The following is a 14,642-nucleotide window of genomic DNA, read 5'->3' as shown; positions in this document are numbered from 1 at the left end:
TCCCCCTCCTGCGATAGGAGCAGTTGACTCTTATTCCTCCTTTGGCAAAACAAACTTGGCTTTCCCTGCTGAGAAGCATGCTGTTTCTTCTTGGCTGTGCTTGCAACCCACAGATTCCTCCAGCCAGCCTTTACCAGCATAGTTCAACAACAAAAACAACCCCCAAACCCAAACACATTCCTTTTCCTTCTAAAACATCTTCAGGCACAGGGAATGCCGTGGCTGGTGCCGAGCAGGCTACGCACCTTTGACTGGACTCTGAGGCTTCTTTTGATTTCTGAGTTGTCTCAGAAATTGGGTCTGTTGCACTACTAATATTCAGGGGACCCATCCATGTGATATGGCAACAAACAGAAGGACATTTAGCTAGAATTAAGCTTTTTAATCCACATTATTTGAATTGTCCCAGAAGCATAAAGTCTAAGGCTTTCTCCATCCTCTGGGCAACAAGTAATCTAAGAATTGCCCTTCATTAGCTGGACAGATTTATGTCAGGTGTGATGAGGCCATTGCAAATCATTTTCTGTCTCTCCATTCTCGATGTGTCAGGGGAGACCCACTTTTTAGGTAAGTAAGCTTGCCTGAGGCAACAGGGATGAGGATGTTCACTGGCCTTTCTTGGTGTTACATCTTTTTGGGCCACACACGTGGCCTTAACTCCATCACTGCCACCACTGCTGCCCTGCCTGGCATACTCATTCTTTTAACTCATCAGGATCTCTCCTGCCTTAGTTCATTAACAAATTTTTATGATCCATTAAAATCACCTCAGAAGTAAACGGACAAGCTTCTTAATGAAAAGAAACTTGCTTCTGATACTATCTGGGTCACACCATATCTGAGAACCAGTCTTAGATTTTTGTTATACCCACCCCAGATCTATTACAGAATTTGCAAATAAAGTTAATTTTTAATTCTTTTGTGATGTTGAATTTTCCCCTCAGTTGTTCCTGACTCTAAAAAGTAAATTTAGAGTGGCAGATGAAATATCTTCAGATTTCGCTTCATTGGCACGCTGCGAAGTAGGGTTAGGGTTACATTATTCACTGGAGATCCCTAGGGTTGTTTGGGGAAGGTGATCCTCTCACGAAGGTCCAGCACACACAACTAGGTCCACCACCTCACACAACAGCTCTGTGCACCTTCAGCTGCAACAATTAATTTATTAGTCTGTCTGTAAAATCAAAACCCTGATGGTCTGGCTCTTACCTTACAAGCAGTACAAGAGCTAATAACCTACTGGCATACACAGCTGGTTTCTTCTGCATTTCTGTACATAGGCTTGGTTTTGTTTTAAAGGAACTCATCTATTCATAACCCACTAACTACTGCAAGGAATAAGAAACTTTACTGCAAATCATTAAGAAATTGCTTTTAGACGCATTCCAGCTTTGGAGATGTCTAAAGATAGAGCATACTTGCCTGCAGGAGACGGAGATGGGAACTGATTACCAGGAGGCTCAAGTTTCAGCCATAAAACTGGTGTTTCCAACAAGACTGTCTCCTTGCATCAAATCTATGCTGTGGAAACATCCTCCAGCTGATTGGTACCAGCTGGCATTGATGGGAAAAGAGGAAACGCTGCTTGCAGCAAAGTACCATAAGGCACAGATCTTACCTCTGCTTTAGAAACACTTCTCGGTGCTGACATTACTGGTTAAACAGCTGGTACATTACCCTGGCAGGATGAGCGTGCCCTCAGGACTTTTTTGGTACATTCACTAACTGTAATTTACAATAACTTACAGCAGAAAAAAAATGTTTAAACTGAGTCTGCATTGAGCAACCCGTATCTTTTGCAAAGAGTGAGACAATACTTTGAGTTATTACAATGAGTAGAATGAACTTTTATTTTCATTCATCCTTCATTAATACCATACAATTAGATAGCAATATCTGGAAAAAAAAATAATCTTGAAATAATTTAAAACAGAAGGCACAGAAAACCAAACCCAACTATGCACCTACAAGAGAAAGGGGAAAAATGATTCAGGAAGGGAATTAATTCAGAAAGGTTTTATCGCTACACATTCTGATCAAAAGCTACAGCACACAGAAACAAAACCGCACAGTTTAAGCTAACCCATGCTTTTGTTACATATACATATAAAAGAAAAAAAAAAATCTAAAAATCTGATTTTTGCAGGGTTTTGAATGAAGTGTAATTTCTAAAATAAAAAACATGAAATCTAGTACATATGTCAAAATCTTCCCTAAAGTCTACACTAAGATGTACTTTACAAAAAAATCTGTATTAAGAGCAAAGCATACAGTTAAACAGCATCTGGGGATGGGAGGAAACTTGTTCTCAAATCAGAGTATCAAATGAGTTTGGTGTTTGCTTCAGAAACAAAGATTCTCAGTACAGTAATATACTGTAGAGGACATTCTTTTGTATTTTAATACTATCAAATTAAACCAATAGCGTACATTACAGAGAGGAATAAAACCACTTCATTCATATGAGATTTCTACAATTTTTTTGCAAAAGAGTAACTTTATTTCTTTTGAAAACAAAGCTGCTGGAATTAATGACATGCGATAATATGCCCCAATATTATACCAGCTAAGTTTGAAAATAAAGTTCATGCTTCACAATTGAAATATGTTGTGATTCTCAAATACATTCTCTGGTAATTAATAATACAATACAGAGGTCATTCATAAAATCAGTTCATGTCAAGAACCTGGTTTATAAATGAAGCTCTTTTTCAAATATGCAGAACACTGACAACACACAGGGTTAGCTCCAGGTCAGCACATTTCTTTCTGCGTTCCACCCCTCTTTTCTTAAACAAATGGGTGCTTAGCCTGCAAATATCATGGAAAGGCAAAGTCTAGAAGTTACAGGTTGGTTTGTAAAAACACTAAATACAATCCAAGATAAGTAGTATTACTCTTACTGACAACTTAATAGCAGGTGCTCCCTAAAGGAAAAAAAAATAATATCCTGAAATGCAAGAGAGATCGTTTCAGCATTTGTTATCAAGGCATTTGTCAGGAGGTGACAGAGTAAGAGTGAACTTTGCAGCTTACTTTGCAGTTGGACTTGAATTCAAAGAGCCTTCCTTCTAGCCTGCCCACCTGTAAACCATAACATATGGTTTCTTAATAGCTTGCTTGTTTCCTGGAAATAATTTTCTCATTTAGAAAGTACAAGTCAAAGTATTGTTTCCACACATGAATAAAGAGAGCTGACAACTACAATAGAAACGGTAAAAATGATGTTTGTAAAAATGTTCATCAAAATTCTCTGACATAGCAAAACATTCATTTGTAAAGTTGAATACTGCAAGCCATTCACTCAAAGGCGACCTCGGGCACATGTACTCTTGCCAGCGTTGCAACAGTAATTACTTCCACATTTCTTGTCATTATAGGATACAAACTCTGTAATATATTAAAGTTTCCTAACAAAGAGTCCAATTATTGCACTTTATAAAAATTCCAGTAATATCAGGCTTTTGTCCTACTTTTCTATGAACACTGATGCCCTGCAAGAAAAATTTGGGGGACCAAGTAACTTCTGATGAGTAAGATGGATTACTTGAATCAGTCTGAAATATTGAATCGAAAATGGAAAGGCTCACAAAATGAAGAGACGTACCTTTGGAAACGGATTTTGATTCATAGCAGCAGGTAGATGTGCCACTGTGGTACTGACACACGTTCTCTTCGCAGGGAAGAATGGGCACATGGCTATTACATTTATATATCACATATAACTTGAGGACTGTGCAGAGAAACCCAAAGAACCACTAAGTTCTTCTGCTGACTCTACAAGCCTGACAGGGAAAGCTCAATGACAGCCATACCAGAGTAGGAGTTTCTCTGTGAGCTTGTGTATATTTGCATTTGCATCAGCAATGGATATAGCAAACAGAAATGGCTATTTCAGGATGGGAAGATATATAAAGTAAGTCTGAGAGGCCCGTAAAAAGAGAAAATACAGCAGTTTTGGCCCTGCTTATAACCAGCTGTATCAATAAGGAAAAAAAGATAGAGGAGATTTTTTGTGCCAGCTATCTAGAAAAAGATGCTGCTTGAACCGAAGTGATTTACAAATCTATATGAGGCTTCCAGGCCAGCAAATCACGGTTAAAGTTACTTTGTTCCTCTGTTCCTTCAGCATGGGAACGAGTGCAGAATGGCTCATTCCAACCGTGGACAGTCCATTTACAGCAACAATCATATCACCACACCTAAAAAACACAAGAAGAAAAACAAATTATGACTACTGCTCTGCAGTAACTAGTCCACACCAACAAACAGCACTTCATGGGGTGATAGGTTTGCATCAGGTTGGAAGTGTAGTTAAAAAGCCCAGAGGGGTTCGATTTTAAGTCTGTTTTACTACTGAAACTCATCTGGGAAATTCCCAAATCACTGGATTTCAATTCTAATACAAATATAGTTCTGCATTAAGAGCTGACCTGTAAGGAAATGTGAAAAGAGAGTTAGAAAGATCTAATGGAGTCACGAGATGATAATGAGATAGCATGTGCCTGACAGAAGCATTTCTGTTTGTTTGTGTGGATTGTAACACATTTACACCAAACATGCCTTTACCGTAGGAGGTGTAAGTAAAGATACTTATGGTTACCAACCACATTCCAACTGAGAACCTTGTTTTCAATGGCTTACGATTTTGTCAAATTCAACCATTTGGCTTGAAATCCCCCTCAGCAGATGGTTTAACTGAGAAGCTGTAGCATCTCTGTGTTTTTTTATGCAGTGAACAGAAATCTGGGAGGGTGCTGTTTGCCGGCCTTGAGAAAATTGACCTCAAAGGGTTAAGTTTCAATTTTTATGAGATCAAGAGAAACTTCAAAAAAGCATCTAAGTTCTTCCTATGTTGAGCATGCTTCACCTCCAGGCATCTCTTCTCTACGACTTGAGTGTGTTTTGGCACCCCCCAGAGCAGTTAAACATGACTATGGAGAAGGATTTTCCTGAACCTGATCCTCCCAACTATTGGAGGCACCAAAATGAATGGCAACGAGATGCTGTCCTGAACTCTCCCAGTGCCTTCCACCAAGGCAGAGCAGAGGAAGAAGAGGCAGTGTGACCAACACCAGCCAAATGTACATTCAAAAGCACTTCTCTGCCTGAACCAAGGTACCCCATCACCCAAACTACAATGTTACAGTTCACTGAGTGGGGTCTCGCTCACTCAGCCTTCCTGCTGAAGTCATTTCACCTTCTATAAAAATCACACCAGACAGATAACGTAGGCAGAAAACTGTCTTAACTATTGAACTGTGAAGTTACTTTCTTCCTTCCTCTCTAGCCAAACACAACATTTAGATAGTTTAAACAAAACAGAACAGCTTCAAAAAGCCCTGCCCCAGGATAACTCATGGTGCTCTCCCTTGTTGATGGCCCATTTTCAAGTCCATATACTCAGCAAGACAGTACATTTGAACAGAGGGTACTCTATCACAATACCACACATGGGCATCTTTTCTATTCCTTACAAGGGGGTAAGTGTGACTACAACCACTCTTCCCCTCTCCTTAGGAATGATGCTTGAATTTCCATTTGTGTGAAGACTTCTAGTTATTAATTCCCCAATCTGAAATTATTTACTTTGGGTTGAACTGAAATCTTTCATTTAATCCAAACTGTTTCATAGTTGGCCAAAAAAAAAAAAAAAAAAAAAATCTAATTTCATGTTCAGCCAAGCTATTTTTTCATTTATTTATTTAGTCATTGAACTGAAAAATCAATTACTGGCAAGGCTCTAGGCATAAGTACATTTTTACTTAAGCTACTTTGTAAGTAAATTTACACATAAAAATCATGCCATAAAACTTCAAGTTGCATATTCTTTACTGCCACCTTCACAAAAGATCAGTTTATGAACAAGAGAGCCTTTAATAGGAACTGTAAGTCCTAGTTCTGAACTAATTCTACACAAGGCTAAGATACATATACGTATATTAGACCTCAGGGTTGCATCCAAACATACCATGCAAGTAGAATCGTATAATCTTTAAGGTCAGAGGGGTCCTCAGGAGGTCTCTAGTCCCACCTCCTGCTCAAAGCAAGCCTGGCTGTGAGATCTGACCAGGTTGCTCAGGGCTTTATCTAGTTGGGTCTTGGAAACCTCCAAGGATTGAGACTGGGCAACCTATGCCACTGCCTGACCATCCTCATGGGGAAGCAGTTTCTCCTTATAACCAGTCTCCACCTCCTCTGTCAATTTGTGCCCATTGTCTCTCTTCCTTTTGCCCTGCACCGCTGTGAAAAGCCTGGGCTCCGTCTCCTCAACAATCTCTCTGTAGTACTGGAAGGGGCTGTTAGGTGTCCCTGAAGACACCTCTGCTCTAGGCTGAGCAAGCCCAGCTTCCCCAGCCTCTCCTTGTAGGACAAGTGCTCCAGCTCCCCCCATCTCAGGGGCCTCCAATGAACTTGTCTCATTTATTAGTGATTTTCCTGTCAACTAATGACTCTCAGGGCACTGACATAGGGACTTGGTTCCTTAACAATTTTTTCAGAGGTACTGACTTTTTCATCTACTTTATCGCCTTTCCATTAAAGCAGCAGCACCCATCTTCAGTACCAGAGTTTCCAGCAGTGACTTCAGAAGGCTATATGAAAGGATAAAGCAGTTTTCCCCACTTTACAGAAGTAAGGTCTAAGTTTTGAGCTGTTCTCTAGGAAGACAAAAATGTTATGAACTAGCCAGTTCTGCACATACACATTTTGCAATGTCTCTTGGCCTAAAGAAGCATTCAACAGGGAGATGGGAGACAGCAGGTGACATCAGCACTACAGCTGGGGAGGAGGACGGGAGATGACAGAGGTACCAGCAGAAACATCACCTCTGACAGACACCCTTTTCTCAGCAGAAACACCCTGTACTTCCCTGCATCACACTCATCAGGGAGGCAAAGCACTACTGGGCTGCATGATCCCCCCAGCACAAGGTGCTACAGTGTATTTCCTTAAGCAATTAGTTGCACCAGCATGTAAGTATTTAAAGTGTTATTATTATTATTACAACTATTATTTTAACTTACTTTAATCTTCCATCAAAGTACGCAGGAGTTCCAAGAACAATTGTTTTAATGAAGAAAGGCTGGTTCGTGTGGTTCTCCTCGTAGCCACCGACGATACTGAAACCCCAGCTCCCTAAATTACTCCGCCGCAGTACTACGTCATGGCAGCTATGTAGGCAGCTGTCGAATGGAAACACAGGATAGCAAGAGAAAAAGCGATGTATACCACATACAGATATTTTTATAGTAGGCACAACACCTGCTGTCTCATCATTACCACTGTGCTAAGCGTGGAAGAGAAGGGGAGGGATGGTGATTAGACTTCTGTTCCCAGAGTAATTTTGCAGTATTTGAACTGATTACTAAAAAAACCCACAATCTTGAGACAGAAAAGTGTTTCAAAAGAAATAATGCAGTGCTAGAATAATGAAATACAGTTAACTCTGTAAACTGACAGTAATGGAATGGCATTTTAGGGGTTTCACAGGTGGCAAGAACGTGGGTGGAAAATGGATACCTGATGCATTTAGTTTGCCAGTCAAAAATGCAGTGCGTTTTTCTTCCACCCCCAGGCAGTTTAGGCTTATTTTACTTTAAGTAAACATCTAAAAATCCATGCATCATCTTCACTACCTCTGAACTGATGCATCACCAGTAATGAAAATATAAATGACTAACCATTTTATTACACAGAATGTAAATAATTCAGATCATGCTTCACTACTGGTATATGTTATTTCTCCCAGTGAAAATTAATTCTTGCCAATGAAGTTGGCAATGACTGTAATTAAAAAAAACCCAAACAGAGAAATTAACTTTTGGGTAAAAAAGATGCTAAGTTCTTTACTGATGTACAACACTTATTTAATGAACAGCAGCACAATGCATAACATAACTTTAGGAGCCACGCATGAGCGTCTGTGGTATATAAGCAATAAACTGCTGCTGAAGCATGGAAAGGAAGTATATTTACCAAAACTGAGAGCTGTTTATTGAGATTCGGTAACTCATTAGTACTTGAATGGAAGAGAAATTAATTGATAGTAGAACTCTGAAAAAGTGTGAAAACTTTGGAGGGCCAGTGCATGGCTCTGTTATCTTCAACTGCAATTCTGTTACCAATACGCCTGGTATGTTACCAATATGTCTTGTTGTGGTTTTATGCTTAAACTACAGACCTGAGTCCAGTAACTCTTACCAGAGGGAGAGGAATTAACCTGTACACCCTGACTGAAGTTAACAACACTATTTGCTGTAGTGGGAACTGTTCTTGATAGCAAGCAATGCCGGAATAAGCTTATAGCTGTAGCCACAAGACAGTGAAAAACAGAACAGTAAAAATGAAACATGGTGATGTCCAGCAGACTGCAGATTATTCAAGGCGAGGGAGCTCGGTGCAGATCTTTAAGAGTTTTTGTGTTTGGCAGAGATGATAGTGAGTTCTTGAAAAATAAAAAACCCAAAACCAAGGGGGATTTGTAATTACAGCTTATACGTGTGCAAGAGACCTGTGTCAAGAGTCTGTCAGAATAGCAAGTCTGATCCAATATTCTAAAGTTATATATTTGGCATTGTAAACGTAGGTAGCAGGTTAGCAAAGGGTATTTGCTTTGTGTTTTCATTAACAATCTCTCTGGTTTTAGATATTCTACAGAAAGTTACAATATGGTTAAACAATAGAAAAGATGACTTGTGTTCAATGCCAAGAATTCACATGGGTAGTTACTACGGTGAAGGGATAAACCAAATTCATCTTTCAGTTCCCTAAGGAAACGTTGCTCCTGTTCACAGTCTGCTTCATAAGCACACTGCCAACCGAATATAGCCGAGATGGTCAGTCAGTCAGAAATAAGGGCAGATGTGCTGCAACTAATAAGGTCTCTGCTTCTGTATCTCTCTTGGACTTAGCTTAAAACAGATAACTAATTACTTTATCAATTAATTCCGTACCTTGGAAGTCCCAGCCACATGACCCATGACGGTGACCAGCTGGCATCGTATTCATTTTCACTGATGGTACTCAATTGTTCTTCATTAGTCTGGGGCTGTTCTTCTACGATCTGAACTTCCAGGGCTTTCAGGGCAACTACCGAAGAGGCAGCACTAGCTTTCAGCATGGCCACTGCCTCACTGTGACTTAAGTTAGTCAAATCGATGCCGTTGATGTTAAGCAGCACATCACCTGTTCAAAGGCGCAAGTGAGAACACATCAGTCTGTCAGAGTCATTCCTACCAACAGCACCTCCCGCACCAGGGTTTCATTTAATACTGTATTTTTTGGAGCTGAGACAGTCTGAACTAACAGCCTGGGAATGTGAACAGCTCTGAAACCTTATACTGTCAAGTTTGAAACATTAATGTATTGAACTATTAAGCTGGACTAGTATCATTTACTTCCACGTAACACATAAAATGCTGTGACTTCTATGGTATATGGCCCTGAAAATTTGAGACAGAAATTACCTAAGCACCTCATCATCTCAACTGCAACTGCTATAGCAGATGCCACTACATAATTGTTTCCAGTGGTGGATCTTAGGTCCACCCTAACTAAAAGGGAAGGATGAATGATGGAAGGAAACAATACAGGCACCACAAAGTAACCAGCTCTTGTAGATAAGTGAGGCTCCACAGAGTGTTTTAGGTCTTCCGCTTTTTCTAATTTGTTACTTGGGAAACCAAAATGGAATTAAAAAACAACTGGAAAGATTGGTACAAAAACCAGTCCATTAGAAGAAAGAAACAGCATCTCTACAAAGATAATCTAGAAAGAGTCAAAGCCACAAAAAAAAAAAATTGTCACAATTTTTATGTTATTTCAGAATATTTATAAAAAGTCTCAGGATGACAACAAGAATGTTATTTACTGCCCAAGCAGTGACACTGTCCTCTTTCACACAATGTCTCACTTACTGATGAAAGCCAGAAAAACCAAAGCAGAAGTGTGAACACCTGGGCCACATTTGGAACGACTCATTTTTGAAAAGCTTTTTCCTCCCAGGGAAAGCTAAAGTTGAGGTGCAGCTTAACTTGAAATAATTTTTGTTGCTGCTGTGGCTACTTTAAAAATGTCACACAATGAAAGAGCAATTGCAATTCTTCCATCAAGTGTGTTTTTCATAGTAGTACATAAAAAGAAAGCTTACCCGTTGGTATGTGGGTGTAAATCTCCCTCTCTCAGAAGCATATAAGGATGCTCCCACACTGTTCTTTTTAAATTTGCAATCTGTGAAGTTTTTTTCCTCTATTTCTTTCTGAAAACAATCTGTAATTCTGTGAACTCTGAATCGCAGAGATCCCACAGGCAGTCGTTGTTTCACATACAGCACAGTACGTTTTAATCACCAAATGCCTTGGTATCGATCTGCCTTCACCTACAACGAGTCTAACCTCCACCTCCTGGTTTTCTTCCACAAAGCTGAGGAACTCGGACGGGTGCTGTAGCACCCCTGAACACCAGCAAACCAAAGCTCTCCCAGAGGATAAGAAAGCATTCAGGAACCAGGGTCAACACTGACGTAGTTTTGGGGGTAAATTTAGCACAGGAGAGCTGTGGCCTGTCATCAGAGCATTTCTGCTGTTCAGGTATTACACTGAGTAGCAGAGATTCCCCCGACAGAGAAGGGGCACAGCCCACCAAATTAACCACAAAAACAGGATGCGTGCACTACAGTACAAAGAATCACACCAGACCCTCAGCTCAGGGGATTACCACCAGCTTTAAAGAATTTAACCAGACATTTCCTGGTCTTATCCGCTTCCCCTGCTATCATTCTCTAAACATCCCTTTCCCAGAAAAGGTGGAAATGCAATACTAAATACTCTGTTTCCATTATTGAAACATGAAGAAAAGCATCCATCAAGCTTTCCCTACATCTGTGAAAAGACTTTTTGACACCACCTGACTCCAGAGCATGTACTCATCAAACAGCAATCAGAAGCCACCCGTGCCACCAGGAAAGCCAAGCCCCACCTCGTTTAATCCGGCCATCTCTTGCCAAACATCCATGAGGCTGTACACTTGTCACGAAGATGGGCAGTTCGCCACTTTTGCTGCCTCTGCCTCCTGCCACTGTCATTCCCAGAGATTCATGTGGCTCTTTTTTCACAGTAATGTGCTTTTCTTGGCATGTAACGCACTGGGAGAGATCCTGTTTGACAAGAATAAATAATATTGTTAAAACTTAAAAAACCACAACAGAACAAAACACAACTAAATACACCCCAAAGCTATACTTTGGCACTTTAACAGAATGGTTTAAAAGGACTAAGTAGTCCAAATCAGCTTTGGCTGGATGTCCTCCAGGTCAGAAAAAAGAAAAAAAGAGCCACTCATGTAGATACTTATATATAGACAGAAAGTTTATAAAGGCCCATCTTGAAAATCTCACTCCAGTTTTTCTTAGCCTCCTCCACTGGAATAGGCTAAATTTTAGAACTGCACTACAGAACTATATGGTCAAAAAATGGGACACAAAACAGAAAAAAATCTTTTGATGTCTTGGTGAACATAAGCGTTACGTCATTTGTCAGTAGAATATGGCCCAGAACTACAAAGAAGCTCCAAAGAAATGAAAATACATGATGACAGAGAGAGACCACTTAAAGCCCTTAAATGTCATGTTTTCTTTCACAGCTGGTATGTAGAATCCCCTAGAGCACAAAGTAAGTAAGGCAAATTAATGCTATAGGCTGGTAATGGGTGCCTTGTGCAGTCTCCCTAATGATTACAACAAAGACCCTGACTTGAAGCAAGAAGAGATCCTGTATTTCATTCTCTAACAACTGAATTATAAAGTTTAGTCCAAGCAAAAGGATCTAAAGCTGAATCAAAGTATATTTTATTTGCTGAAGCTCTTCTTCTTCAGGATATTTAGTGATACATTCAAACCACAGCACATAACACCCAGAGCAGCATCTTAAATTAACAGAATACTTGCAAGGAATCCAAAACAGCAGAAGAAATAACCTGGGAGATTCTTCCAACTACAAATGCTTATTTATTACCCTGCCTTCTCTTGGAAAATGGCAATACCTCTTTCTTCGACTTCCAATGTCACATGCTCCTTCTGACTGACTCTGCTCCTCATATATACATGTTAATCACGTATGAAGCTATATGTATACATACCATAGCTTATAAAGACAGCTCCTTCTTTAGTCTTCAGGCTTTAGGACTAACCAGCTGATGCCATGAAATTATATAAACATATTTCAAGCCACAAGGCTTCTAACCCAATTGTAGGTTAATGAGAGGCAGGCAAAAATAAATGGTATGAAACATGGGAAATGTCCACTTGTGGTTACATGGGACTTCCCAGTTTGAAAGAGCCCACAGATAGCATTGATACATGAGGGAAATCAGCTCAGCCAACAGATCAGCTTTGGAACTGTGATATGAACACAACCAATGCTGGCAGACAGAAAGTGGGTTCAAGCTCTGATATAGATGAGCTGTAATCATTGTGCTGATGTGGCCTAATGTTGTGGCAAATACTAACAGCCACTAACCGTATTCAGGAACTTCACCTTTGTCCCTCAGGAGAAAAACAAGATTCCTAGGACCTCATTTGTTCTTTTCTGAAATTATGCAGACTTTTAAAAGAAAATACTATCAACACATGCAAATCCTCCCAACAGAAGCATGACATTAAACAATGATGCCAACAGAGTGGACAGGAGGAAAGGTGGCTTGGTTGACATAGTCAACATGACAATTATTTCACAAAATCAACTTCTCTACAGTGAGAAGTCATATTTTTCTAACTACAAGAACATCTCCAGCACAGGCTTTATTTTTGCAGGTCTTCCAGATAATTTGACGCTAGCTTCATGGAATTCTCTCCATACTCGACCCTGCAGAACTCAGCAGTCTTGCAGCCAGCACTGCTGGCTCATGGAGGAGATGACACATCCCTCCAACATGCTCTTTATATGACTGAGGTGTGTACCACACCTCCTGTCCTTGCTGGCTGCAGCCAGCACAGCAGCAACAAAAAAATAACGTTCTTGAATGACAGCTCTTCCATGCAGCAGTAACACATGAGCCACTGTCTTAGACAAGGTCTAACAACTACAGCTGTATGAGCTCAGAGAACTTGCTTCTTTCACTGCAGTCAGCAAATCAAAAAAAAATACTGAAAAGCTGTTGCATATCTTTTGTTTCCACTCCAGACATGATGCAGGACTTGAGTACTTGGAAGTTGTCATCTTTTTTTTTTTTTTTGTAAAGTAGGCAAAAAAGAAGATATAACCCTTTTTTCCAGTCTTGCCTTGCTACACACTTAGACCATCATGCGAGTAAAATGGTTATTTATACCTCTTAGAAGGAGAAACACCAACCTTATGTGAGTTGGGTCTGCTGTGAAACAGCTGCTGGGACTGGTGTTGGTGTGGGTTGCTGTTGTGAGTCCCAGTGTCTCGGATAATACTGACTGTCTGTGACTTCAGGGGTCTAGAGATGATCAAATTCACTCTCTCCCCACTAGCCTGTTGAAAATATAAAGCAAAGTAATGAAGTTGATAGGATATTAATTATTAGCAGAGAGGGAGGAAAACGTATGATGAAATATGAAACAAAACAACAACAGAACTAGTTTTCCAGTTTTCCAGTTCCTGGGGGTACCACAAACTGCTTAGACTGCACAGTCCCTTACTTGCTTCTTGCTGCAATTCCTCCCAAAACAGAGGGGATATTAACACTCCTCCTTTGCCTCTGATGTTACGTTTACATCAGCTGGAAATCTTTTGCCAAAAGGACCATGTCTCACTTTATGTTATGAAGCTTCAAACATGAAAATTCACCCAATTCCGTTTGCAGCCTCCGTGAACTTCTGCAACGTGTAGCAATAAACGAAAGAAATGCCCATGTGATGGCTCCAGGGTCTGCAGATTTTGGTCAACAGCTCTGAACACCTCTGGTACTTCCCAAAGAGACTTCCAAGAAGGATGTTATATATGTGCAGACCATCAAACTGTGGAGTTTGGGGAGTACTGGGAGACTTAGTAACCAGATGTTAAATAGAATATCAACTCTTTCTATTGCTGCAAAACCACACCTCAATAGATACAAGTTACAATGTAAAATTCTGACCACTTCACTGTATCCAAAAACTGGGAAACTGAAATTACAATTCCCAATATCATTGTTATTTTCCTTTAACTGCAGGGGAAGCTCTTGAAACAATTCCTGAAACAAATATTTACTACTTATTTGTATCGGACTTCTCTATGTGGTGCTGGGTTAAGCAGAGATGACTGTGCTAGACTGCAAGAACCTACTACTGGTCTATTCCAACTTTCCTAAAACCAGAACAATTTTCACCAACATCCCATCAGCAGGAAGCAGCAATGTGCTGCAGCTGTTTCCTTACAGACTGGGAGAAAGGCATGGAGTAAAGGTTTTCCTGTGGGAACAGGGAAGGGTCATATGTCACACTGCATCAGGCTTTAGGAATATTTGTGTCCAGAGCAGAGCCAGACATTGGGAATAGCCCTTTTTTTAACACTCAGAAAATGAGTTTTACTGCACAGGACTCAAGGAAGACCTATTTTTGTCCTCCCAGCTGCTACCTGTTGCCTCTACAAAGTCTGACAAACCACTTTCCTGTTTTAACCCCGATTCCACACATAGGCAAA

General features: G+C 40.2%; 1 protein-coding gene across 8 annotated transcripts in view; it reads right to left on the bottom strand.

The window, feature by feature from the left end:
• Positions 1 to 1,817: 1,817 nt before the first annotated feature.
• Positions 1,818 to 14,642, bottom strand: part of LNX2 (ligand of numb-protein X 2) — a 59,938-nt gene continuing 47,113 nt past the window's right edge. For all 8 annotated transcript variants that reach the window (XM_074815928.1, XM_074815933.1, XM_074815932.1 and 5 more), the window contains 5 exons: positions 13,347 to 13,493; positions 10,978 to 11,155; positions 8,955 to 9,186; positions 7,026 to 7,184; positions 1,818 to 4,202 (listed from right to left, as the gene is read on the bottom strand). In XM_074815928.1, the coding sequence (XP_074672029.1) occupies positions 4,067 to 4,202; positions 7,026 to 7,184; positions 8,955 to 9,186; positions 10,978 to 11,155; positions 13,347 to 13,493 (852 nt within the window). In that variant the 3' untranslated portion in view covers positions 1,818 to 4,066. The remainder of the gene's footprint in view (positions 4,203 to 7,025; positions 7,185 to 8,954; positions 9,187 to 10,977; positions 11,156 to 13,346; positions 13,494 to 14,642) is intronic.

This window comes from Strix aluco, chromosome 2 (genome assembly GCF_031877795.1).
Source record: "Strix aluco isolate bStrAlu1 chromosome 2, bStrAlu1.hap1, whole genome shotgun sequence".
NCBI classification, from domain to species: Eukaryota; Metazoa; Chordata; class Aves; order Strigiformes; family Strigidae; genus Strix; species Strix aluco.
This window is presented reverse-complemented; position numbering and strand designations above follow the sequence as displayed.